Source organism: Aptenodytes patagonicus, chromosome 14 (genome assembly GCF_965638725.1).
Source record: "Aptenodytes patagonicus chromosome 14, bAptPat1.pri.cur, whole genome shotgun sequence".
Classification (NCBI taxonomy): Eukaryota; Metazoa; Chordata; class Aves; order Sphenisciformes; family Spheniscidae; genus Aptenodytes; species Aptenodytes patagonicus.
In genome coordinates this window covers 3,577,772-3,603,442 of record NC_134962.1, presented here as the reverse complement: position 1 = coordinate 3,603,442, position 25,671 = coordinate 3,577,772, and the positions used below count along the sequence as shown (strand labels likewise).

Sequence of the window (25,671 nt, the reverse complement as noted above, 5' to 3'; positions counted from 1 at the left end):
GAAATGTGTTAGTGTTTCCAGGAGAAGACAAGTGTTTATTTGAAAACACTGAAATAGTTCAACATTTCCCCCCCTTTTTTTTGTGGATACTGTTTATTGAATTATAACATGAATCCTCAAGTAGCTTTTGGTTTCTTTCCAAGAATTCATTTTTCATCAGATTCACCATTCTCGGAAGAGGATTAGCTGTCTGTAACTGCTGTATACTTAAACAAGGGCAGAATCCTGTACCTCCAGGCTTGTAACTCCCCATCCTTTTGCATCAGCCTTCACCTGGGTGACTTGTGTGAGCTGCTGGAGCTTGAACCAGGGATCTCCAGAAGTGAGAGCACAGCGTGTTACCACTTACTTTAGAAACTTCATTCTGTAGGAGGGGGCCTTTCGCAGCGAGGGTGCGTATGGCAGCTACTCACAGGTGACAACACGGGTATAACAAGCTTCAAGGGGCACAAGATTTGCCCTTCCACTTAATCATGGCAATTAGGACTGGTCCAATTATTAGAAACTCCTTACAGGACAAAGCCATTTTTCAGTTGTTTTTATAACTTGTTTTTCTGCATCTACTCAATCTCTGTACTTTTCATTACCTTACGACAGCGTGTAATATATCCTTACATGCACAAAGCTTTTAAATTCTCCTAACAGATCTTTCTGGTTGTATTTTTCATACAGCTTTCACTGTCTCACTGCACTGAGCCAAAGCATGTCTGATTTAGCTTTACCAACACTGAGCCAGGTTCCACTTCTTTTAAGCATTTTAATTAATGCATAATAAATAAGTAAACATAGACATAAATTGTCCCCTAAAAGTGAGGCGCAATCTTCTTGGCATTCTCTCTTGATTCATTTTGTTTAAAGTATCTGTCTTCCAGTGTGTCTTTTTTTCAGTCTGCTTGTGTTCCTTCACTGCTAAAAATCAAATGTTTTTCCATGTCTGTGCCAGGTATATACCAGGGGGATCCTGGAGGAAGAGTATTTAATAAGGTCTCCAATAGGCTCTAAATACAATAATCCAAATAGCACTCAAATGGCTGGTGCCTCTCCCTCTTTATGTTTGGTTCAGGCTCTTTATTTTTGTTCTCAGGTTGTGAGACTGACTGTATCATTAAAGATCAGACAGAACCTTTTTTTTTTTTGATCTGTATGATCCCTGCTTTACCAACAGCTGTGCAGCAGACCAGAACTTCTGAATGCCTTTTCGACAAGCCCCAGACAGGTCCTTGCCTGTGAAACGTTTTGATCCGCTCAAATTAGGTTTGAACTCTACCTTTAGAATTAAAGCTGGTCCTGGTATCACATGCACACGTTTATACAAAAAGCCATTTCTTCACGCAAAAGGAGAAAAGATCAGAGAAGGTGGTTTCAAAATTACCCTGAAAGAGCTATTGCAGAGCCAACAGCCTTGGCCGCTTGTAGCAACTGCAGCTGCAGAGCCCTGGATGTACTGCCGCGGGTCTGGGGCGAGTGAGGTGTGACCTGCACTTCTCAGCTCCCTCGTAAGAGCTGTGAATCTGATAAAGTGGTCAAAGTTGGCATAACCCTGTCATTGTAGCTATGCTTTTCCAAATTAAACAATGCAGGAAATAGAAGGTGAAATGAATAAGAGCTGGGTACCCAGAGGGGGTACTGAGGGGGATTGCGGTGTGATTGGGGCTGGGAAGTTGCAATATGAACAAACAAAAAGGACTATCAGTTAGAGTTGGATTTGATGAGAGAGAAATGAAGGTAACCAGCAGCAGACCCTGTAAGATTCAAATGGTCAAGGAAGACAATGAGAGAAGGCAGGAGAAATGCGCCTGGATGTGGAGATGCCTGGATCTGGGTGACCCAGCTGCGGCGCCTTGTCTGTGTAAGCAAGGAGAAGCAGCATGTCTAAAACATCCCCAAAGGAAAACATTCGCAGCGGCGATAAAGTGATGCACAGCAAATCCTCTGGGCTGGCTGAGATCTGGCTCTGCTTTGGCGATTGTCCTCTTCTCTGTCACTCACACGCTGATTGTAAACAACAGCCCAGCAGGGAGTTGAGTCTTGAGAATGTTTAATTTCTATCTTAAACAAAATCAAGTGATGCCTCCCTGAGCTGGTAATTCAATACAAGCTAAATGGCGGGAGTGGCTCACACCGGTGCTTCCCATTCCCACCAGCTTTACCTGCAGTGCTTTACCTTTACCAGCTCCATTTAACTGCAGCAGACGTGAAGGAAGCATTTACATCCTTGCTGACACCTATTTTTGAAGACACTTAAAAGATGAGAGACAGTCAAAAGGAAAACGTGCTACCACTCTTCTTGCTTTGCCCACGATGCCACCCTTGCTGAGCCCCGCTTGCCCGAGACATTATGACCCACTGCTTCATGAGAGAGATCAGAGTTCAGTGTAAAACAAGCACTCACCTTCGTTCTTGCCCACGCTGTTTTAAAATCCCTCCTCCTCCTCCTTCAGCACTTTCAGTGCCAGTGGAATAATTGTGGATACGGATGTTTTAATTTCCATGACTTGGTTTCAGAGTTAGCAACATAAGGCAATTAGAAGAGTCACTTCTCCAAGGTACCGCAAATTCCTTTAAACAACCATGGACATCGCTAGCGGGCCAAATTCTCTCTGCATTGGTGAAATGGCATGCTTTTTTCCTGAAATCTAAGTTTTGCTTTATTCATTTATAATATCCATGTACTCAAGTCTGCCAGCCTGGCATTTCAGCTCCCCTGTGGATGTTTTTATTGCCTTTAGTCAAAGCAATATTACACGGGTGTTAGATTGAGGTATGGAAAGTCAGACTTCCCAGGGTCACTTGAAGGCTTTATTTAAAAGTAAACCTTGCTAGAAAACAGAGAAAGTAATTGTGAAAATGCTTGTGAAGGTTTAGATCAGATCTAGTTATTTTCTGTCTCCATTTATTTACCTGAAAAACAGGAATAATAAAAACTTTCTTGTACCCAGAAGGGAATGGACAGTTTTGCTTAATGAATCACCGAATGTCTTTGTCCATAAAATGCTGAATAAATTCAATGTTCTTCCACCATTTCAGCGCTACATATGCTATTCTCTCTCCATGAAAATTCATTGCAGTACCTGAATACTGAGCGCTAATGAGAATTCTCTGCACTTAAAGAGCTGAAATTAAAATATCGCAATTACCGAAGTATCTTCCATTAGATGGAATTATTTATGAGAACTTGTCACTTAAAAGACTCTCAGTTTTTACTGAATCAGAAATCAAGAAGTTTCAGGCTGTTGTCATATTTTTTTCTACCAGACTGGCACGGGAGCATCTCTTCCTACATTGCAATGGGTTATTTGGGAGAACAGAGTCCAAGATTTCTTACGTGTCTTCTCTAACCACTGTGGTTCAAGTGGAGTCTCTCAAAACAATTCAGAGCTGAAGAGCTTCATCTTTACCAGTTTTGATGCTCATCCTTCTCATGACTGGTCCTTCATGGAAAGTGAATCTGGAAGGACTTCAATTTATTGTCCTGGCATTCAGTTTAGTCTTAGGTGTTGATCACATCACCACAACAAATGATTACTTTTTTCAGTATTTTTAGCAGAGACAGATCTGAATTTGGAATCCCAGATCTTTTATGCCCCTCCTCACATGTTCAAAGCTTGGAGGGTTCATTTTCTAAGGCCACACTCAGATCCCAAGTGAATAGGTCAACCCTCTAATAGTTTGGGCCTTCATTGCAAGCAGTTTCTTTTCAACTGGAAGAACTAAATAATATTAGAAGTGCTTCTCTCATCCATTGTGAGGCATGATTTTGTAGGCAGAGAAAATAATATATTTTATTAAAATAATGAACTGAACTGAAAAACAAGCAAGCAAACAAAAGATCTTGGTGAGTTCCTGGGCAAGCAGGGCCTTCTTTGATCTCAGGTAGGAGCAAACACCTCAGGTTTATATCAGAAAATCAATCTGAGTGTAACTTGCCTGTTAACAGGTTAGCAAGTGTGAGTCAGTTTGGTCCCTGTGGTGCAAAGATGCTGACACAAGAAGATAAGGACACTAACACCCGTGGGTGCCTGGCAGTGGGAGAGGTACATATAGTCCTTGGGGTGGGGGTGAGCTGGGGGGCATCCTAGTGTGCCATGAAAGCAATATGTGTCATATTCTGTCTTGTGTTAGTTAAAGCACTGACAGTGGCTTGTCTCAGAAGTAGCTGCTTATGCTTAAAATGGATTCCTTGGTTTAAGAGTAGGAGGGGTCACTGTGAATCTTGGGGTTTTAGTAGCCTTTTGCAAATAGAAATGTTTTTGAGAAGTGAATAGTAATACTGCTGGTTGTCTGTCTGCTTTATTGTTGAAGGGAGAAAAAAGACTGGAGAAATTAATTGCATTTGAAAGGTATCAGATACAAAAAAATTGAAGAAGTCATCAGTCACTGAAATGAGAAGAATGTTTCATTCGAAAGCCAATTTGCCCTTTATTGAGACTGATGTGTGCAGGTACTCGCCTGGCAGGATCCGTCAGCTTTCGGCTGTGAGTCTCTGAGCAGAGCCAGCCCTCTCCTCGACATATGGGCCATTCCTGTCCCTCTTTCCATCCCACATTGACCCATGTCCTCGCAAAATCCTGGAGAAAAATGGGGTATCTTTAAAACATTTTGAGACAGAAATCGGCCACCAGAGAGACCCACACCAGCAAGGGCAGGGGCTGGAGCATCTCACCTCTCCTGCTTCTCACCTGGGTTTCTGCCAGCGGCTGAACCTCTGCACAGGGAAGATGAATGGAGTTTGACACATCACCCCTGGGAGGCTGCCAGTCCCCATGTGAAGCAGCGCGGCTTTCTTCTTGGTCACTGAAATGGTGCCAAAGAGATGGAGCAAATGGGGTGGCTGGAGAAGAGCGGCAAGAGCGCACCTCGCCGTTACTGCCGGAGGGTACGGGGCTCCTTCCTTAGCCCAGAGCCTGCTAGGTTTAACTGGGATATTTGTGGGCAACGCGCTTAGGCTGACACACTGTCACCCTGGGCACAAGCTCGGGGCCAGGGAAGGGTCAGTACGTACAAGTGAGCTCACAGGGTAAAAGCCAGGAAGCACCAAAAAGGCACTTTTTCACAAATCCCCGGGCATCTCTTTTCAGCAGGCATCTCGCCCATGCCAAGCTGGGGTTTGTGTGCACAGGGATGGCATCCAGGGCAAGTCAAGCATCTTCTGTTTGTATAACTGTGAAATGCTCTGCCTGCCTGAGAGGAGAGATCAGACACAGCGATGCCGGCTATGGCACACAGGAATGGTTCGTGCCAGCAGCTGCTGGCTGCCTGGAGATCTGCTGTTGTGGTTTGCACCGACCTTTCCTCATTTCGTGCAGTGGTGCACATGACATATGCTAAAACAATGGCAGTGCTGTCCAATAACTTCTATGTAAAAGTAGCTTTTTGCAAATAGACATAAGGAAAACGATCAAAGGATGAATTCACCATCAAATTTTTGGTGTATGGGATGTTCAACAGCAGCATCAAACAGAAACGTAATGTGTCGGTTCACTATTGGGGTAGCAAAGCCAGATGCTCCCAGTGATCCAAATAAAAGGTGCTTCATTTCTCTGTACTTGTTCTGAAACCAGTTTTTAGTAGTGAATTAAAAATTTAAAAAGTTAAAGACTAAGTACTCAATTCTTGGCTATGAATATTTATGACAATATTGGACTTGCAAATCTAAGGTAATTTAAATGTCAAAACTAGTGTAAAGTCTTTCCTTTGGAGGATAAGTCGGAGAAAATTAATTTTGATTACAAGTCATAACATTGGGAAATTAGCATCTTAGGGCATCAGTGATAAACACTTCTGTACTATCCCCTTTTTAAGCCATGCATTTTACAAAGATAAGAATTAATTTTAATAAAAAAATAGCCCCTTAATTAACCAGTTAGGTAATTAACAGGGAAATCCTGGTTGCATTCATGACACTGTGATTATTTCATCTTGCTAAATCTGCAAGGACTCCACCTCCGTAACTGTTTGGAGAGGAATGGTTTCTACCTGAGACTGAGTCTTGTGTCAGGGAAGCCTGCCTTAGTTATCCCTAAGCAGTGATTTTTGCACTGAAATTCTTGTGCTTAAAAAGGAAATTATTTTAGTTAACGCATAACAAAGGCCAGTGTAAGCAAGTGCCAGCAACATCAGCTGCAACATCTCTGTGAGCAGAGGATGATGTTACCAGCAGCCACACTCAGATCCTTGAACAGGACCAGGAGTTACTGGGTATCTGCAGAGATGTAGCTCCTGATTCGTGCATTGCAGAAGCCAGGACATTGGAAGCTGATTTCTGCTCCAGCTTCTAGGTCAACATTTTCAGCCATTCCTCCACGGACCCTTGTGGTTTTGAGAAAAGTAATCTGAAAAACAACCCTACTGTTAACAGGCTGCAAATTGCTGTACAAGAGTTTGAACTGCCATGGGGAAATAGAGATTTTTCTAAACCTGCAATCAGAATCTTAATTTAAGGAATAGCAATTTATATCTTTGCAGGCAGCCACGGCTCCGTACAGAATCCAAGGAGTTAATTAACCCAGCACCTCAGACTTGCCTCATCCATCAGACTTTTAGCCAATCTCAAATGCTGGCTACAGTCAGATCCTTCGGGGTAAAGTCCAAAGAAATTTGTAACAGAAAAGAAGCCAACCCACAGATAAAACATCTTCCTCATGCTAGTCATCTGGTGGCTGGATTATGCCTTAAAGCAAAGTAGGTTACACAAAGACTGTATTCAGTAATGACTCCTCAGCAGCTACACCAGAAACAAATCTGACATTTGGCCTATTAGTCTCATTTGCAGTCTTATCCGACAGCATTTTGTCCCACGTGTTCATTTTGCATTTTACTTTAAAAGAAAGAAAATCAGTTTTGAGAAACGGAAATGCAGTCAGGACTTGTCTTTGCTATGGTTTGCAGTAGAGAGCCGTGACCTTCTTGATATGTTTTGCCTTGGGATCATTTTCTGAAAGACTGTGCAGATTTGGGGTTAGGGTGGCCTTCCAGCCGTCCAGTTGGGCTTCGGACCTGCAGCTCATTGGGACCTGACCTGTTCAATGCAGTGGGTTTTAATTAGCCAACAGAGACGTTGTCACCAGGGAAGGATGGCTCTCATATCCGCTTCCCTCTCTATCTACGCTAGATTTAGGATTTCTCTCTCTGCTATCACCTTTCCCTGCTCGTCACTTGAGCCAATGTGTACTTCCATACTGTCCCTACTGTATGTGATTTACCTGCTGATTTACCTTCGTGGTTTTGTGAGGTAGCAGGTCAGCACTCTGAAACCTGTAGATCCTCTGAGCTCCTTGGAGATGCCAGGTCTCTCTGCAGCCCCTCTGTTTGTCTCCTCTCTCTGGCAAAATGGCTTTTCTCCAAAAACATGCCCCCCTCCACCTCCTCAGGTTGACACCTGTAATTCTACAGTAAGAGCAGCAGAGTGCATAGTATTACTGTAAAAAATATTAAATAGGCCCTGTTAAGTAGTCTGGAAGTCTGTGCATGAATAATCACCCCGGTTTCTCTTAGGGAGCTCATGGTTTCCCATAAAATAATCTTTCGAGACCCAAGGTGATGTCTCCACAGCAGCCCTGAGCACCCATTGCAGCACAGGTGGACCCATCTCAGCCAGCTTTAATACCCCTACTTGTGGAAGGTGGTATTGGCTGTGGATGGAGATGTCCAGGATGACTGTGTCCACCTGGGAACCTCTTGCAGCAGCTGCTCTTTTCCTTGAAAGCCCCACTATTGCAGCGCCGAGCTAGCCAAGCCAATGCTCGCCGCCGGTCTCTCAGGCCCTGCTGCGGCTCCAGTTCCTGGCTGGTTCAACCCTTGCATCCATCTTGCATGGAGAGCGACCTGTCTTAAAGCTTCAGGCATGGAAATTGCTCTCTCAAATGTAAATGCACAATTGCACCCAGTTCTCATGCCTCCTTTGAAAAAAAAATAGCTCTGAGCATCTCCAGCTATCATGCTTTTGGTTTTGTCCCTTTCGGTATTTATCTGAGCCATTTGTATTTCATCCTTACAACACAGAAAAGAAAAAGAAAAAAAAAAAGTGATACACACATCAACTGAGAGTGAATGGGCTTTTTTCCCCACCCTCTGGACAGATTTCTTCCCTTTCCTCCTCCAGCACTTCACATCCTCAGCTCTCCATCTCTCTCTCGCTGTAAATATCCTTAGCAATGGATGGACTCAGCAAATGTACTGAGGAACATGCAGCGCTGTGGAGAAACCAACAGCCACCCTCAGATCGCGCAGGCTGGGCTGAGAAAGCACCTAAAAATTATGCAGATTATTAAAGGTCCTTCCCAGAACGAGAAGCTGTCCAGGATGGAGGCTGTTTCACATGCAACCAAGATCTCCTTTGCAGCTGAGGATGCTGGGGCCAAGAAGACCAAGCAGCAGCCACCGTCCTGAGTAGGAGCTCTGGGAGGTGAAGGGGACACAGCTTCCTTCTGACCTCCCAGCTTTCCCCCAGGAGCGGTCCCTGGATTTGAGCGTGGTGGCTACGATGTGCACAAATTTTCTGCTGGTCTATTTATTCGATAACAGCCACTGCAAGTACCCTACAGGAAAAGGACCTTATTTCAGCTGCTCCCAAAGTCAGCAGGAACGGACCTGAAAAAACAGACTGTAATATAACAGTATAATGACACGTCTGGTGATTAAAGCTGCCCGACAAAGGCGGACGTACCGATGCACTCCCATTCACGCTGGGAGCACGAGAGGACCAAGTTGTTCCCAATTCACACTGTATTCCTATTTTTGTCCCGCTGGCATTCAGCTTATGAACTGGGGGAGGAAATGTTATTAATGGAGGACACGGAGCTAGTGTGTGATAAAGACAGACAAATCTGGGTTTGTGTGAGATTTATGCCTTGCCCACAGCAAGAGTGAAAAAACCAAAAGGATTTGGCCAGCATAAAAGAGGGGCTCCATGAAGTACAAATGTGCTTTCCTCCTTCAAAAATAGAAAACTGCAGGGAAGTGACTAAAATTTCCTCAGGTTTAGTAAGATCATAAAGAATCTGAGACCTTAATGAATGATAAATCATGATGATAAATCAGGAAAACAAGTCTATAAACAAAAATGTGCTTCCTGATTTGCCTTGGTCACACTGCTCAAGCGCAGCAAAGGGAGATAATTTTAGTCTTCCTCAAGACACTACCTAGTCAACGCTTTTTCTTGGTAGCTTATCCAGTCGTCCTGATTAATAGATGCATAGTTGGGTCTCTCAGAGCAGCAGGAGAGAGATTCAGGAGAGATGAGCACACACTCAGTGCTACTTGACCTTGCTTGTTTTCGAGAGGTCAGCCACATTTCCCAAGCAGGAGAACATCTTGAAGGAGGGATGGAGATCTCTCCAGCCCACTTCAAAGCCTGATGAGAAGAGGGACAGGTACTGCCTTCTGGGAAGGACTGCCATGGAAATAGGGACTTCAAGAGGGTCTTACAGCATTAACTTACTCAAGAGAAAGCTAAAACCTCACACTGCTAAATGTCACTGCTGTACCAAGGTTTTTATGTCGATCAGATGTTAGACTAGGATAGGTGCTGGTTGCTGTCCCTGGCTGTGGGGCACTACTTTAGGCTGCAATTAATTTGTGGAAACTGGAAAAAATAAAGACAAAAGATCCGCGCTGCCACAGCTTAATAATGCAACTTGGGGAGGAACTGTAGCATTTTCTCTGTAAATTGAGGAATGTTCCAAACTTCAGCTTTAAATTTCAGACCCCCAGAGAGATTGTTAGATTTTAATTGCTACCTTAATCAACATTTATTAGTGCTAACCAAAGCTCCTCATGGGTTTAAAATTCAACCCATTTGTCAACTACTAATTATTTTAAGCAGACAAGCTGTTATTTTGCCAGCTATATTAATATGACTTTTCAGCATATGTGAAATATTACAAATAGCTTCAGAAAATTTGATCCTGAAACATAGTTCAACAGATAAATCATTCTTTGCCATGATCTCACTTGTCTCTCAGACACCTATAGCACCTCTTACCCTCGTCTACCTCCACTTCACCTGGCAGAACGTGCAAAACCAGAATCAGGTCCAATGTGTTTTTAGTAAGAGAATGATTTGTTCTTTCCATTTGTTTTTTTAAATTAACTCTCCTTCACATCCTTCTGTAGTGTGCATGTCTCATACGTCAGGCTGAAGGCTTTAGTTGCTGGCTTGGTTTATAGCAAAGTATCTTAAATCTCCAGTATCGTCCTGGGGGGTGGAGCTGATTTATTAATTACCCTGCACTCTTGCTCTAATGTGTGTGTGCTCACCTGTCATCCAGCTGCTAGCTGCATCCCCATTTTTCCCCCACGAAGAGCAGGAGAGGGGGGTCACTGCTGCTTTGCACACCCACACTTTGGTCCCGGCGTGGGACACCCCTGCCCGGACCCAGCTTGGGCGCCGGCAGCAGAGGGGAGCCCCGCACCCCGCTCCTGCCCGGCCGTGCTTGGCTGCGGTGTTGCCACGTGCCGAGTGTAAAACTGAAGTTTGGTAATTACCACGTGAGCAGAGCCACATTTTTCTCTGTCATGATCCATCTACCATACATTGCCAAGAGAGTGTGGGAAGAAAGAAAGCAAGCACCGCTTGATTGAACTGTTTACTGCTCTTCGCAGTTAGAAATCTTTGCTTATTATACTCCCATGCTTATGCCTTTTGCTTTCTTTTACTCCTAAAACACTAACTAGAAATCCCCATGCTGGCCTGCTCCCTGTAAGTGACTTCATACTCACATAGGCAAACGCCATCTGTTTCAATTATCAGGGATAAAATGACTCAATATTACCAGAACAAGAAAAGTTGGGGGATAATTGACTGTTGCCATGGTGTGACGCTGTTTTTGACATGCCCTGTGAGAGAATATCCAAGCATAATAGTCTCATTCATTACGACGACTATCCCAATCATGAACCGAAGAAGTACAGAATAACAAGCAGATGTTAGAGGAGCAAGGATCCAGGTACCAGCTCATGAAATCAGCTGCTGTGATTTATTTACATGGCGATACACCCCTAAGACACACGTGTAGTCTGCCCTCTCATTAAGGCTGTGGTGGCCGCCACTGCTGCAAAACCCACACAGCGGGAGCAGGAGCATCAGATGTACGGAGCGCTTGCAGTCGTGGCATAGGAAAGAGGATGATTTTCTTGGTTTTGACAAAGACATCATTAGCTACCCTCAACCGAGAGCATCAGCCCGCACCAGGGGAAGCACCAAGCCGTGGAGGCACTTTCTTTGGATGAATGTCCACCACAGGAGCCCCCAGGGCTTGTGCAATGCACGGTTGAAAAGAAGATAGGCAAGAGGATAGACACAAAATAACTGCAAAATCTGGATTAGGATTACTCAGACATCAGGAGCATTAGGCACTGTATGAAGATTTATTAAATTATTTAAAGGGTTGACAAGCAGCAGAACTGGAGAAAAGGAAATATATTGTGATAGGCAATGGGCAATATCCCTTTGGCGAAAACAAGTAGGAACCAAAATACCAGCAGATAGTGAGAACTGAAATCCAACTGCACTGGTAAATTATTTAAAGCATATTTCCAACCTGTCATTTGAAGCTGAAGTATTATTTCCCCTTCAGTAGAATACAGCTGCTGGTGAGGGTGAGGGGGAAATAGTAACACAGACCTGCATGTTCAAAGGGAAAGTCAAGAACATTATTCACTGAGTTTTTGTTCAACCAAAAATATTGCCCTAAATAGTGCTATGGATAACTAGATCTGAGAAGCAAAGCTGAGGCCAGTAAACTGACAGCATACAAATTAACTTTATTCTTGTTTGCAAGCAAAATTGGGCAAATTTAATTAATATTGTAGCTCAATGTACCCAATCTCAGGAAACTAAGAAGGAGGATTTCCTGAAGGAGGAAGGGGGGGAGATTTTAAGCTTTCAGGTTAATGATGTGATGGAAGATCATCACTGTTACTCTGTCACTTCTGCCTTCCTTCCTCACCAAGTACGGGCAGGCAGCAGCCATCCTGGGCCAAAACCCTTCCGTTTTAGCTTCCAGATATCCCTCTTAAGTCAGTGGCAGGAGGCCCTAGATTAACCAAAGTGAGATGTACAAGACCCCCAAACCCATTTTCATCATCTTCATCAAGTATAATCCTAGTGAGGGTTTGGGGTTTTTGTGTTTGGGGTTGGGTTTTTTGGGGGGAACTGTTTTACTCCTTCATTTTTCTAAATAAACATTCTTTTATCCTTCAGTTTTATCAAGTGATAAAGCTGGATATCCATGATGTACAACAAGACATTGCAACACACAGTGGCAAACCTTAAAACCTTCCCATTTGCCCATTCTCCAGTCCATTATTTCCAGGACTTCCTGAATTTCACAGCTTTTCTCTCTCCTTGGGAACTGGAATCAGAAGAGCCCTTCGGGTTTGAGACTGGTGTCTCAAAGATCAGGAGAGGAGGACGTTTTCTCTTATGAATAGTTATAATGAAGAAGGTTCTCTGGCATTTAGCAAGGTAATGAAGAGCTCTGAAGTCCCCAGGGAGTTTGATACTTAGGTATTACCCTTGTGTATAATTAGGAATAATAAGCTTTATATCAAACACTTATGTATGAATCATACCTTTTTGCTATTACTTATGATAAATCTGAAAATACTTTAGGCCACAGGATTGTAACTATGCATAGGAATGAGGTTAAATGATCTCTTCAGGTATCCAGTCAAGCTCAGGAATGCCACCATTATTCAGTGCTCTGACATCTTTGCCAACCCATCATGAGCAAGAGAGCCATTTAAGTTGTTCTGCATCAGATGTTGTTTTTTATGAACAACTGATTTCTCCATGGAGGGAGATTTATGAATGGGAAAGCTGGTGGAATGTTTTTGCCATAGAGATATGATGGATTTTTTTTGTCAGTATGCAATTTATTTCCATCTGTTCTGTATCTGATTAACTCCTGCAGAGTATGTGATTAACTTAACTTCTCAAGATCATTAGCTGCTCTGCATTCCCATTATAGTTCATCAGTGCGGGACCACACACAGGCTTGAAAATGTTACACGTTGGTTATTCTTAATATCTTAATCCACACTGACTGGTCATTTTCTCATGATGGCCACGGATCTAAAGAAAGAAGGCATGTTACCAGGAAAACATCACTACTCTGGAGCAAAGACAAAATGCTAATGAAAACAGAGTTTAAGCAGATCCTCCTTCTGATCGCAATGCTGGAGCTCAATTAAGCCCTTTGGAAGAGTTCATGTCTGGTGTTAGCCAGTTGGAGGCAACATCGGAGGCATCCAGCCAGCACAGAGGGGAGGACCACTAGCCCGTGAGTGGTTCCTGTGCATTACCAGGCTGTACTGAACAAGTCCTGTTTTGCAGCAGGTTGCAGGTACTTGCAGCTTGCAGATCTCAAAGTACAGCACGGACTGCAAACAGTGCATGCTGTCATCGTAAGCCTTGTAGTAACATGCATTTTCTTCTGATATAAGTATCTACCAGTACAAAACCTAAACATCTTAATAGAAGCAAGCCGCCAGAGCTCATGCACACGTCTTTTGTATTGTCCTTTGAGTTGTCTTTTGAGGGGTTTTCCTTCAGTGAATAAGGCCAGTAAATGGATGTGTCAGTCACAGATGCTCACATGTCCTTGCCATGCAATTAATTGAGTACCAGTCTCATTGACATTAATGGCTGCAGGGCAGTAGCATCATGGGGACAGGGCCTGGTCCGGTCACTTGGGAGCATCCATCAGCTCCATCCGATACTTTATTTTCAGGCTAGTGTGCTCTCTTTCTTCACCTAAGCAACAGTACCTGCAGTTGCCTATTCCCAGAGCCTATCCAAAAGCAGAAGAAAACCAGGACTCCTGCAGAGGTCTAAAATACACAGGTTTGGCCAATTCGAGCTCCTGCGGCTGATGCCAGCTAAGGTCAGCAAAACCTGCTGAGTTATTTAATCAGGGGTGGATTGGGCAAGATGCACCTGCCTTTGAGGCTTTTCTTTGTTTTCTTTTCCCCTGAATGACACACATTTGATGTCCTGCTCGTCTCCGTGTTTAGATCAGGCTCTGACCCGCATCAATGCCCTGACTCCCAGAGGTTTAGCTGCTTGTGACTGCCATCCGTCCCCCTGTCCCCACGCAGCTGTGTCCTAGCTTCAAGGTTTGCTTCTGTAATTCATAGCTGATCGTAATGTTTTGACATCAGATACCTGTGAGCAACGTTTCACATCATCGTAACCTTTATTTGAAACGTCTGGGTTTGATGTTTAACACTTTTGAAAAGGCCTCGCTGGGGCAGAGTGAAGGTGCTTCTCAATCTCTCTGGTCTACACTTACAGCTCCCGGAGATGAACAGGGGAGCTGTTTGGGATGAGATTAGAGCAATTCACACCTTCACACTCTGTTACCTTGGATAAGATGTATGACATCCATACTCACCTATAGATAGAAGAGGTACAGGGCTTACGGTGTGGTAACAACCAGAGGCTTTTGTGGTTATTCCTCAGAATGTTTTAAACAGAAAATATTAGTTGGGTTTTGGTAACTTTTCTTTGGTTATTCATTAAGTTAATAATGGGATATAATGTCCCATCACCTGGACCTCCATCAGATATTTACATACTGTTCCTGGTTAGGAGGCAAGGGGAGGGTTGTTTCACCCAGCCGATGAAGTCCCAAGGCAGTGTGTTTTGTGTCACGCTGTCCGGTGCTGCGAGGGGACCCTGAAGGGATGCAGGATCCGACCATACCCGCATGCAGCTACCAAGTGAGCCTGCACAGGGCACCTAGCGCTACCCATCCATGTCACAGCCTCTGTCCGAGGGTGACGGCTGTGTCACACCGTATCACGCTGTCAGGGCTGCTTGAGATAGCAGTCACCAGAAATGAAACATGACAGGCAAACCTGCCTGAGTTAAAACTGCCAGTGTGTAAAGACCAAGCTCCTGCTCAAGTACGCTGTTAGAGCTCCAGGTCTACACACGGGCTTCAGCCCTTGGTCCTATTCCTATTTATCCAGGATTTGTGTTCCCACGCCAGGATGCACTTATCCAAGATAAGGACCGGCGCCCGTATCCTGCAGTATAGGTCCCCACTAGTGTTGGATACCCACTCGAGCATTTCCGATTCCTTAGTTTATTCTCTCACTTCCATACTCTTTTAAGCTTCCACCTTGAATCTGCAGATTTAATTTAGATATTTATTAAATGAATGATCAGAGGGAGGAAAGATTGGAAAGATTTTCTACTGAAATCTAGTGCTAATACACCCTGAAATTAATAAAATTCCTCAAAAATTTCCAGAAGAGCTGAATTCCCTTCCTAGGCTGCAGTTTTTCGCCTTCCACATTCCCCCCTGTACCAGGTACTGGCTACAAAAGCAGTTGCTATTTTCTTCCATCACTCACAACCTCTCCTGCCCTATTGTATCTAAGGAATGGCATTTAGCTGATAACCACTAGATACTTGGCATGAAAATCTGGAAAGCTATGCAAAGATGGGGCTTAATTAGATGGTAATTTATTTACTGAGGGAAAAAAAAAAACCCTTTGGATTTTTCATCAGATACATCCTGTGAGCATCAAACACGAGTGCCGTTGCCAAAAGCTGCTTTTGGCAAGCCAACGCCTTATGCCTTTTCCCTTCCTGCTTTGTCTTCCACAGGTTGCCGTATCCAGGAATGCGGCACTGTGCTTATTAAAGGCTGAAATTATCCACTGGGTGGTTAAAAAAATGCTAATTCTGGCCACTGAGTGAGATAACTGGTAATTTTGTAAAGTACATTTAGTCAAATAAGATTTTTTGGCAGCCGAATGTTGATGTAGCAGAATGTGCTTTTCTGATTGACATATGCTAACAATACTGCCTCCACAGTCAGGGGGAGGATAATTTACTTTTCATTTCCATTGGAAATGAGGTGAACCAGAATGTGGTAGATTGTTAAATCCCAGCTATGTGGTTTAATTGATTTGCTCAAAACCATGAATCAAACGATACCCTGCATCCTCAGTCCTCTCCATCATCACTTCCAGGAAACCAGCAAAGACAAATCTCCTCCCGAGATACTTTTCAGCTCCTTTTGGGTTTCTCAACCGTTTCCGCAGGCATGCCCTCAAGGGCTGGACCGGAGGAGAGTCTCTGCAATGAGAAATCCTCCCCAGCAGAAAACGGAAAGGCTGACAGCCGTTCCGTAGCATTTCCCAGCTGGCAGGCAGGTGTGCCGTGGGGAAATGAAGTATGAGAGAAGCCTAGTCAGTCCAGGTGAGGTTTTACCAGCTCACCATCGTCCACATTTCTTCTCTCCGTTTTAATTGTCCTTCTCACATCCCTGAAGAGGAAGGGGGAAGAATTGCTCTGAGCATCCCAGCTCACTGCTGGAAGGGGCCGTGCCTCCAGAGGTGTGGCACTAACAGAGACCAAGAATTTGGCTCTGCTGTCACCTCATTTATCAGGCAACGAGGGAACATCTCTGGTCTCTGCCACAAAAGCGCTGTCATAACCCAGAGCTGAAATTGTCCCTAAATCTCAGCTGCCCCCCCATGTCCGCTCTGGGGGTCTTGCTGCTGCTGGCAGGGGATCCCGGCTGCTGCTTCGTGGGATGCACCGGTGCAGTGCACCATGCCTTGCTGCTGACCGGCATTTTATGCTTCATTTGCTTTGTGGGACTTCATTTACTTATTGAGAAAAAAGACCGGCTTGTGGGAAAACACAAGACGCAAATTCAGAAATCTTTTACGATTTCAGTAAAGGAAGATTTTCTCATCAAAACTTTCAATGAAAATCTTACGAATAGTTCTGGTTCTTGGCTTTTTTTTATTATAAATACTTTCAGTGGAGGTGTTTAACTTGCTACTCTATCTCCGGGAAGAGCCTTTAGCCTGATTTTTTACTTTTAACCACTTAAGTGCTCCAAGACCTCATAAAGCATCTACACTCATTAACAGTTCTGTACCCCTCCAAAGCCATGCGCTGACGGACGATGGGAACAGTCAGCTGCAGGTGGCTCAGGTGACTGAGTCTTGCTGGGAGCGAAGGTGATCTGTAAGTGCCTGTAACATGTAATATTTCCCCTCCTCCCCTTCAGATACGTATAAGACAAAAGTGTGGGCTTGTAGGAGGGATGGAAAAAACGTCTTCTTCCAAAGTGGCCTCTGAGTCCACGTTCCTTCTGAAGTCACCTTAGAGCACAAAAGAATAAACCTTTGCAAAACTTCTGATTTACAGGACTCATTTAAGCCCTCTGGGGATTCCCTACGTGAAGTTATATGCTCATCTTCTCCATCACCGTTGCGAGTGAGCTGATGTCTGCTTTTAGTGGTAACCCAGGGAAACCACGGCAGCAAAATAATTTGAGGGACGACTTGGCAAAAGCAAATCACGTCAGCATGAAGCTCAGCAGAGCCAGGGGAGCAGTTTTCCACACAAAAGATTTACGAAGAGTCACAAACCCAAGAACTGGCTTCTGCTTTTGTGTCACTTGATTCTTCTGGTCCCTTCCCCCGTGTCTCTCCCACACTCCTGTTTGGAAGGAAGAAGAAAACTCACATCATGCTGAATTCTCTAGTCTCACGCAAAGTCTGATTTTTGTTGAGCTGACTGAGAGAGGCTGATAACTGCATTTTCTCCCTTCCAGAAGTGTGACTTAATTTCCAAAAATTTCCATTTGTCTTCTCATGAGCTTATGAAGCCCTATACCCAGATTTGCTCTGTCTTCTGTGTCCTGCAAAACCCTGCGTAATTTTAATGCTTCATGTTTCGGCTGGAATTAAAATCACCTTTGGCAGTAGAGGGCTAAGAGAAAGCTGGGACGAAACGTGCATCATCGTTAAAGAGTCAGAGAGGCTCGGTGCCCGGGCAGGGCAGGACCCCCACGACCACCAAGATGGGGCTGGGAAGGTCAGCGTCACCGCCCTGGGGGACTGCGCAGGCGTTGTACCTCTGAGGACTGGCTGAGTCAGATCGGCTCTCTCTGCCATGTCTTTGCATCCCTCAAGTGATCAGATAACTCAGGCATGCCTTCATGGGGACGGGGTCTAGGCAGAGATTTCTGCTGGGAGCTCACCCTCAGACAGCATCCACGTCGTCACTGTCCTGCACAGCACAGCCAGAGAAGAATGATTTGGGTCTCTGAGTGTTACTGCTCAGGCAGTGCTGGAAGAGAAGGTGGTTGTTCTGTACGAGACAAAACGCTATTTGGTCCTGAGGACGCATCCCATCCCACAGATGCTGCCAGCCTGGTGTTTGAATGGCTTTTAGGACTGCACTGATTACAGGAGCGACAGCAGCATGGAAGTGGGTTAGTGTTTCATTCTCTCCTGCCAGTGGCAAACTTTGTAGTATTGGATTTTCCTTTTTTTTTTAATGAGGATTTAGCATACAGTCACAGGGTTTGTGGCGTTGGGGTTTTTTTACACTAGAGAGCAGGCAGCGCTAAGCCTTTCCATGCACAGCTTTGTGCTTCTGCACTGTGCTCATGCTGCATCTCACTGCCCATCACAGTGCTGAGCAGAAACCTTGGATCTGGTGGGTTTACACTGATGCGAACACATGAGTTTTAATGGAGAGGAGAATCGGGGAGAACCACACTTGGTGATAGCAGAGATATGGCCAGACCACTCTGCTTGTGCATCCAAACAACCCTGAGTACAGAATTAGTTTAGATCCAGTATTACATAAGCTGTCCTTTCCATGGTGAGCCAACATAAAGCCCAAGACTTTCAGGTCAAAAATGAACCTGGACACTGTCTAAATCGTCCTTCCCAGGGCCAGAGCGATCTGTAAAGGTATATAAGGATCCAAAGGCTTCCATAGGTGTTCACTGACAGCCATAGCCACTTTAGTCCCACTGATGTTAGGAGTTTCAGTGCTGTAAAAAATCCCATTAAACACCTATACAAGTCTTCCTCCTCCTGAAGACCTTTGAATGTGTAGTCCTGGGATCCCAGACCAGCTCCTCTTGAAGTAGGTGGGAAACTTTCTACTGGCTTTGAAGAAGTGTTTGAGGCATCAGCTCCAGCGGTGTGCAAAGTCACCTGGAAATGAAGTGTTACTGCACTGACCTGCACAGTGCGCCGGGGTCGGGACTTACACAACCCAGCAAGCAGCTCGCCAGAAGAAACACCGAATACAGAGGGTTTGCAGGAGGGGGATTAGCATTTCTAGCCTTCACGGTCCTCGAGAGTTTGTGTTTGCAAATAATTCTTTCCACAAATTAAAACCTTCTGCCTCTGGGGAAAATACTGATTTTATTTTTTTTTTAACTATATTAGAGTTTTGGTACAAATCAAGACATGGAAAAAAACTTTAAATATAGCCTTTCATAGAAAGCATGCAATTTTCACACTTTCACCATAACAATTCATAAAAGGGAAAGTCAATGCTCTTCTAGACAATTTCCCAAGCTCTTTAAAGACTTGGGAAAGACTTCCAAAACTTAAAAGTTATGGAATGAATCAAGGCTTTAAAGAAAGCTCAGAAAAGACTTTTTGAGTTCTGCGTAATTATATTAGGCAAGACTAATTTTGCCCTAATAGCTAGGGCAAAATTTTTGAATGAAAGCCAATGAACTCTGAAGCTCCGGTGACAGAGTGAAGCATTTCTAGAGTTAAGCGTTTCAATTTTCTGATGTGTAAACATTGCTCAGCAGTAGGAAAGAAGGACATTCAGCAACTAAAGCCATAGAAATAGGAGTGGGGAACCACAGGGCTTGTTTCTTAGTCTGATCCGGTAAGTCTGAGCAAGTCATTTCACCCCTGTGTGCACCAATGCAGCCCAGCTGCATCATGAAGGTTAAATAAATGAAGCAGGTTCTTTACAAGCACACATGATTTTCTCAGTGAAACCGGGTCATTTCGTACCAGCTGAGAATTTGGTCCCTGCTGCTTAATGATCTTTCTTTGCGTCTTGAGGCGACTCCAAAAGATAACTCTTCTTTATATGCAGGAGGCTGTGAGATGTGTTATCTTTTAGAAGCTTAGAAAACTGCTATATATTTAACAAAAGAAGCCATTGGCAGCTTGTAATGCTGGGGTATATCTAGGAATTTCCTCAGTCCGCGGAGGAGCGCTATTATTATTGCCAGCATAAACAAGCTAAACACGTTGAGCTCTGGAGCACAAAGCTGTATAGAGACTTGATCCATCTAAAAAACACTTTGGCAACAACAACACTGCCTGTCTTCACCAAAAGAGGAGTTGAATCTTTCTCAAATTTATGAACAAAGAAACTTAAGTGCTTCTGATTACCAGCGCACCTGCTCCCCATATGCTTATGTGCTTCTTATTTCTTTCTTTTATGGATCCCCTGGAGCATCCTGGGGGAGTGGTTGGATTCTTTCTCCATCTTTCCATTCATCTCTGGCATTTCTGAATCCCTACAGAGCAAAGACACCACACATCTGCAGTAGATAGTGGGTGTACAGCAAATGCTTGACCGCTGAGGTGATGGTGCTGCGTGGGTGGGTGGAGAGGGGATGTCTCCATCTGAGCAGACGGAGCACCCGTTTGCAGATGAGGCTTTCCTGGTTTTGCAGTCTGCAGAGGGACGTGGGGTTGGCTTGGGGTGCAGGGTTGCTTCTGTATTTTAGAGGACCAAGGTGCAAGATATGTGGCTATCTAGGGAAGAAGTAACCCTTCTTACAATGCCTTGTAACCCTACCACAGGGCAAAGTTCCCTATTGGTTTTAGTAGTTTTATCTTTTTGCCATTTTATCACTTTTAAAAAAATTGCTTCCACAGCGATTTGGAGCACACAGTTAAGTTCTTGTCAATATTTTGAAATTTTAATACTTGAAGGGGCTTTTGATTTGTCCCACACTCATCTCAGTGATGTGCTGAGCCTCCTCCTGAGCCGTACAGCGGCGAGGACGAGCCCCACGGGCACCCAGCCCCTCCATGCTGCAGGGAGGGTTAGCACAGCAGCTCACCATCCCACCACGGCAGCCTTGCCACAAACATGCAGGCAAATCCTACACGTGCCTTCGTTTCCCTGGGCTGCCGTTTGTTAAGCTCAGCTCCAGCGGGGTTTCTAGACAGCGCAGGAGGCCCTTACAAAGCCTTCCTGCTTTTGTTTGACACGAACAGTGACTTCCACTTGATTCAATCACTGCTTAAATTGATCCTCCATTTAATTTTATCAAAACTGTAGTAATCAAATAATTTGTACTAAAAAGATTACAACTTCCACTTCTTTATTCCGATCAGTTTTAATCCTTTAAGGCACAAGGTTTATTGGATAATTTGATTATGAGATAACAAAACGCTGTCATTAAATCTACAAGGAAAGGACAGAACACAAAAAAGAAAGTTAACAAGATCCCAAGGAGTGCTCATAATAAACAAAAAATACAATAACATACTGTTATTTAGAAGTCACGCTACGCACAGTGAAAGCTAAGAAGCATCCTGCTGTTTGCGAGATGAAAAGATCAATGGCGTGTTTCAGTCGAGACATTTCTGGCAATGAACTGCACTGAAAAGGGGAAGACAACATAATTGGATGTGAAAGAATTTGCCTTGTTTGAGTGTTGACCCACATGAATGACTGTATGTCAGTGGAGTTTGAGTTTTCCCTCTGTGCAATCAGCCTTCAAAAGCCAAAGCCAGCAGAGTAAGAGGAGGAAAAAGATTTCCACTGCAGGCTGTTTCTTTACTTCTGTGAGAGATAAAACACAATCTCCTGCTCCACTGACCCTTCTCGTCCCTTGACCGTGCCACATCTCTCCCCCGCAGGTCAACACCTTCATCTCCTTCGTGTTTCCCATGGTCATCATTTCTGTGCTCAACACCATCATCGCCAACCAGCTCATGGTCATGTTCAAGCAGGCTGCCCAGGAAAACCAGGTCTGCACCATCGGCGGGCAGCAGACGATGCTCAGCATGTCGATGGAGCCCAGCCGCGTGCAAGCCTTGAAGCACGGCGTGAGGGTCCTACGTAAGTACTCACATATTTTGGCACGGAACTGGCTAGAGGTATCTAAGTAAATACGATTTGAAGAGTAATAGGTTGGAATTAGTAAATGCTTTCACACAAAACATATTTTAAATTAAAATTAGCTCTTTTTGGAAATCCAAATTGCCCCCAAATGCTTTGACATTGGCCAAAATTGTCCAATCCTTGTCTCAAAGCCCCAAACTTTGGAAAATAAATTTGTTTGTTCTCTTGGGCTCTTTCCTTCTTCATCTATTTCTTGCTGAGTCACCAAGAGTTTTCTAGGGAATTTTACCATCTATTTTCCGCTATTTTCTTTTTCTCCCAGAGTCACTTTTCTGAGTCCTGATCTTCCCTTAAAGGATAAAAAAAGAAAATCATATAAAGGAAGCTAAAGAGATATTTGAGTATTATTTAATTAATGGTGCTCAATGGGGGAGAAGCTGATAAATGAAAATTTCAAATTTAAGGAAAAAATATATTTCATGTTCTGTGAAATAGAAACAACTTGATAACATCAAGTTTTCCTGTTTCTTTTTCTATTTCTGGCCAGCTCCAGCCGGAACACCTCTCTTTCGGCTGGTGCTGGTTTTAGGCTCTGATTGTGACCGGGAGACTTGATGTAGTTTTAAAACCAAACTTGTTTTGTGGGATTGGGTTTGAGGAGATCAGCTGGAGTGGACACATAGCACAGGGTATGCAGCCCCACTGGCATTGCCCATGGTAAATTAGATGTGCAAATTCCTCTCAGCTGTGACAAGCAGAGACTTTGGAAACCCAGTGTTGGTGGTCTCCTTCCCCTGCTCCCAAGGTAAAAGCAGGAGCTGCTCTGAAGGTGTTCTCTGCTTCATTAGAAGTGTGTGGAAAATCAGTTTTCCCCTGAAGATACACTCGTAGGACAAAGGAGTTTCTTGCAATCAATCACAGCTTTAATTCAGATTTCCATTTTCCTCTCTCTGTTAGAAAAAAAAAAATGGCCAAATGACTCATTAAAAAAAAAAAACTTTTGATCAATTCAGGCTCTTCATAATGTTGCTCCTCTTCAAAACTCTGATAATAGCAACCGTGATTTGACAGCAACACATTCCTCATGTAATCCCATACACCTGATGTTTTATAATATCCCAGAAATAACTCCACTGCACCCTTGAAAACCTGAAGCGAGACAGTGGCAGGAGCGATCACTGTGTTGCCTACGGTGAGAGAATTCCCCTATTCCTGTCCTGCACACAACGTCTCCCCAAGTCAAGTGTTCAGCTCTGGGGTAAGGTGAGTCCAATTTATTGCCTTTCCTGGAGGCCAAATGTCTCACTATAAACTCAGCAGAGTTCCCAAGGGACACGAGTGCACCCTTCTATGAGTTGCACTTTACCTTCTCCCACCAGATATTGCACCCAATGTTTGCCAGATTCTGACCCAGCTAATCACAATATATTAAAGACAAGACATTTTTTGCCCCAAGCCAAATTAGTACGCAGCAGAAATTTTTGAAAAAACGCTGCTTCTGATATGATTTTAACTAAATTTTGCAGCCTTTTGAGGGCTGGCTATCGAAACATAGTTCAGTCAAATTCCCAGGCCCTATTCTGGAAAATAGCTTCATCCATATTTCACACGCAATAAAAGGTTCACGTTTGCACATGCGATGCCTCAAACACCATTGACAGCTGTGAGCACAAGTGGCCATTTATGGACTGCTCCGGTGGGTATTCATAACTTCATGGAGAAACTAGACAGAACTTTGGTCTCCATGGATGAAGACAGAAAGAGATTCAATTTTTTTTTTATTCTTCCAAACAACCACATTTAGGGTAACCACAAATAATCCTTTTCTTTTGCCTTTGCTTGTTGATATGTAGAGCTAAAGAACAAACCTGGTCACACACAGAGACTCTCTGAAAAAGCAAAACTAGCCCAGCATTTTAATGATTCGGTCAACAGCAACTTAAGCCTTGCATACATCACTTCATTCCTTTTCTTTTTCTGCAGAGCTCTGGTTCAGACAAAGGTTAAATAAAAGATCCTGCACCCAGGAATTGAGCTGTACTGCAAAATACTGGATGGCTTAATTAAATAAGCTGAGGAAAAGACCAAAGAATCTGGTAGCTTAAACTGACAGATGATAAAGCAAAAGCTCTTCAAAAATAGTACCCCAAAAAATCTAATAAAGTATGCCAGTACCGGCTATAAACTGTGAGAGTCCTCGTGTGCATTAGATGGTGGGAGTTTGTTAGCAGAAAGCTTTCTGACCAGTGCTTTTCATGGCAAAGCTCTTGGTAGCTGAAGTGCTTTGGCCAAGGCCACATTTTCAACAAGGAAAGAAATCCCTAGAGAAGGCACCAAGACCCTCCATGAGACTTTTCCAGCTGTTTTTCACGAGGGGTGCGTCCCACGCAGCACGCTATGCCCATGCCATAGGCAAGCCACCACGTGCACCCCGGCTTCGAACGCCACGCTGGGAAACGCCTACTGAGAAAAAGGAGAGAAAAACCCAGAAGACATTAAATTCCCTGTAATTATCTTGTCGGGCTGGGGTTATTTACTGTCTCTGCACCCCGGTTAACCATCATCCATCCGGGGATAAGAAGTGAGCCTTGCTTTGGTGCTGAGCCTGCAAGGACGGGGCCATGCAAGTCCCTCGGTTCCCCGCTATCTTTTTCTGTTTCTTAACGCTTCTGCCTCCTGCCATTAAGTGAGAAGCTGCCTTTTCTCACTTGCACTACAACATCTCACACCTCTCTCTCTCCTTTTAGTATTGTATACTCTTTTAACGTCAAGAGGAGAGAGCTCTTCATGAATAATAACAGAGACACCTAAATTTACTCCTGCCATTCCCTGGGCATTGCTCGGTGGTGGTGGAAGAGCATCCCTCACCAACAGGTCCATGTTTCCTCCGAGGCACTGAAAAACAGCCCTTCTTTCTCCGAACAATAAGCTTTATTTTCTTCTTCTCCAGGCAAATTTTTGCTTTTGTTATGAACTGCAAAAGCTGAGAAAAGTTAGCAAAAGCGAGGGCGTCAGTCTGGAGCCTGAAATGGTGTAAAAGTGGGTCAGACGTGGCACCGTGGGGCCCCGCGGGCAGCGATGCACAGATATTATGTGCATCTCCGCAGTGCCACGCCGGCAGCAGGACCGAGCTCCCTTCCCTGCTGGGAAGGCAATGAGAGAGCGGCTGCTTGCTCCTTTTCTGGACTGAGGAAGCTCCAGCAAATAAGAAATCCACCGTCAGTTTTGTCTGTGATTCACCACATCATGGAGAAAGGCTTTTTTTATCTAGCAAGTGTGAGTGAAACCCTGCTTCATTTCATTTTTCAGATGCACTTGATTACTGGAGGTGCTTGATTCACATTTACTTTTGTCACCTGTTCCTCACAACTTTTTTTTTTTTAATAAACCAGGCCTCTGAGCTGTCTGAAAAGTAGCAAAAAATAAACAAGGACGCACGTGATTTATCCAGGGATCCATGGAAGACAAAACCATGTACGCAGCTAGGCTAGTTTATGGAAGGGGGATGGGAAAAGAAAAACGACACTTGTCCACATTAATAGAACTGTTGGCACAAAACCAGAGCTTCATGGGGGGCCAAAGTATTTTCCATTTCCAAAAGTGAACTTTGGCCTGAAGTACAGAGAGCTTGATTTTGTTTTAAGGCTGAAATATTTCAGAACTTGTAAAACTAGTGCTCAGAAAAGAAATTTTTGCAGTTCATGGTGTGCAGAGCTGTTGGGTGAGATCAGAGCAGCAAACACCTTCCTTCTTTCCTCCAGATCTACTGAGATTATGTATTT

At 44.1% G+C, this 25,671-nt stretch overlaps 1 protein-coding gene across 1 annotated transcript in view; it reads left to right on the top strand.

The window, feature by feature from the left end:
* The window catches only part of NTSR1 (neurotensin receptor 1), a 62,987-nt gene that overhangs the window by 23,458 nt on the left and 13,858 nt on the right, over window positions 1–25,671 (top strand). The window contains exon 2 of the mRNA XM_076351904.1: window positions 21,685–21,886. Coding sequence (XP_076208019.1) covers window positions 21,685–21,886 — 202 coding nt within the window. The remainder of the gene's footprint in view (window positions 1–21,684; window positions 21,887–25,671) is intronic.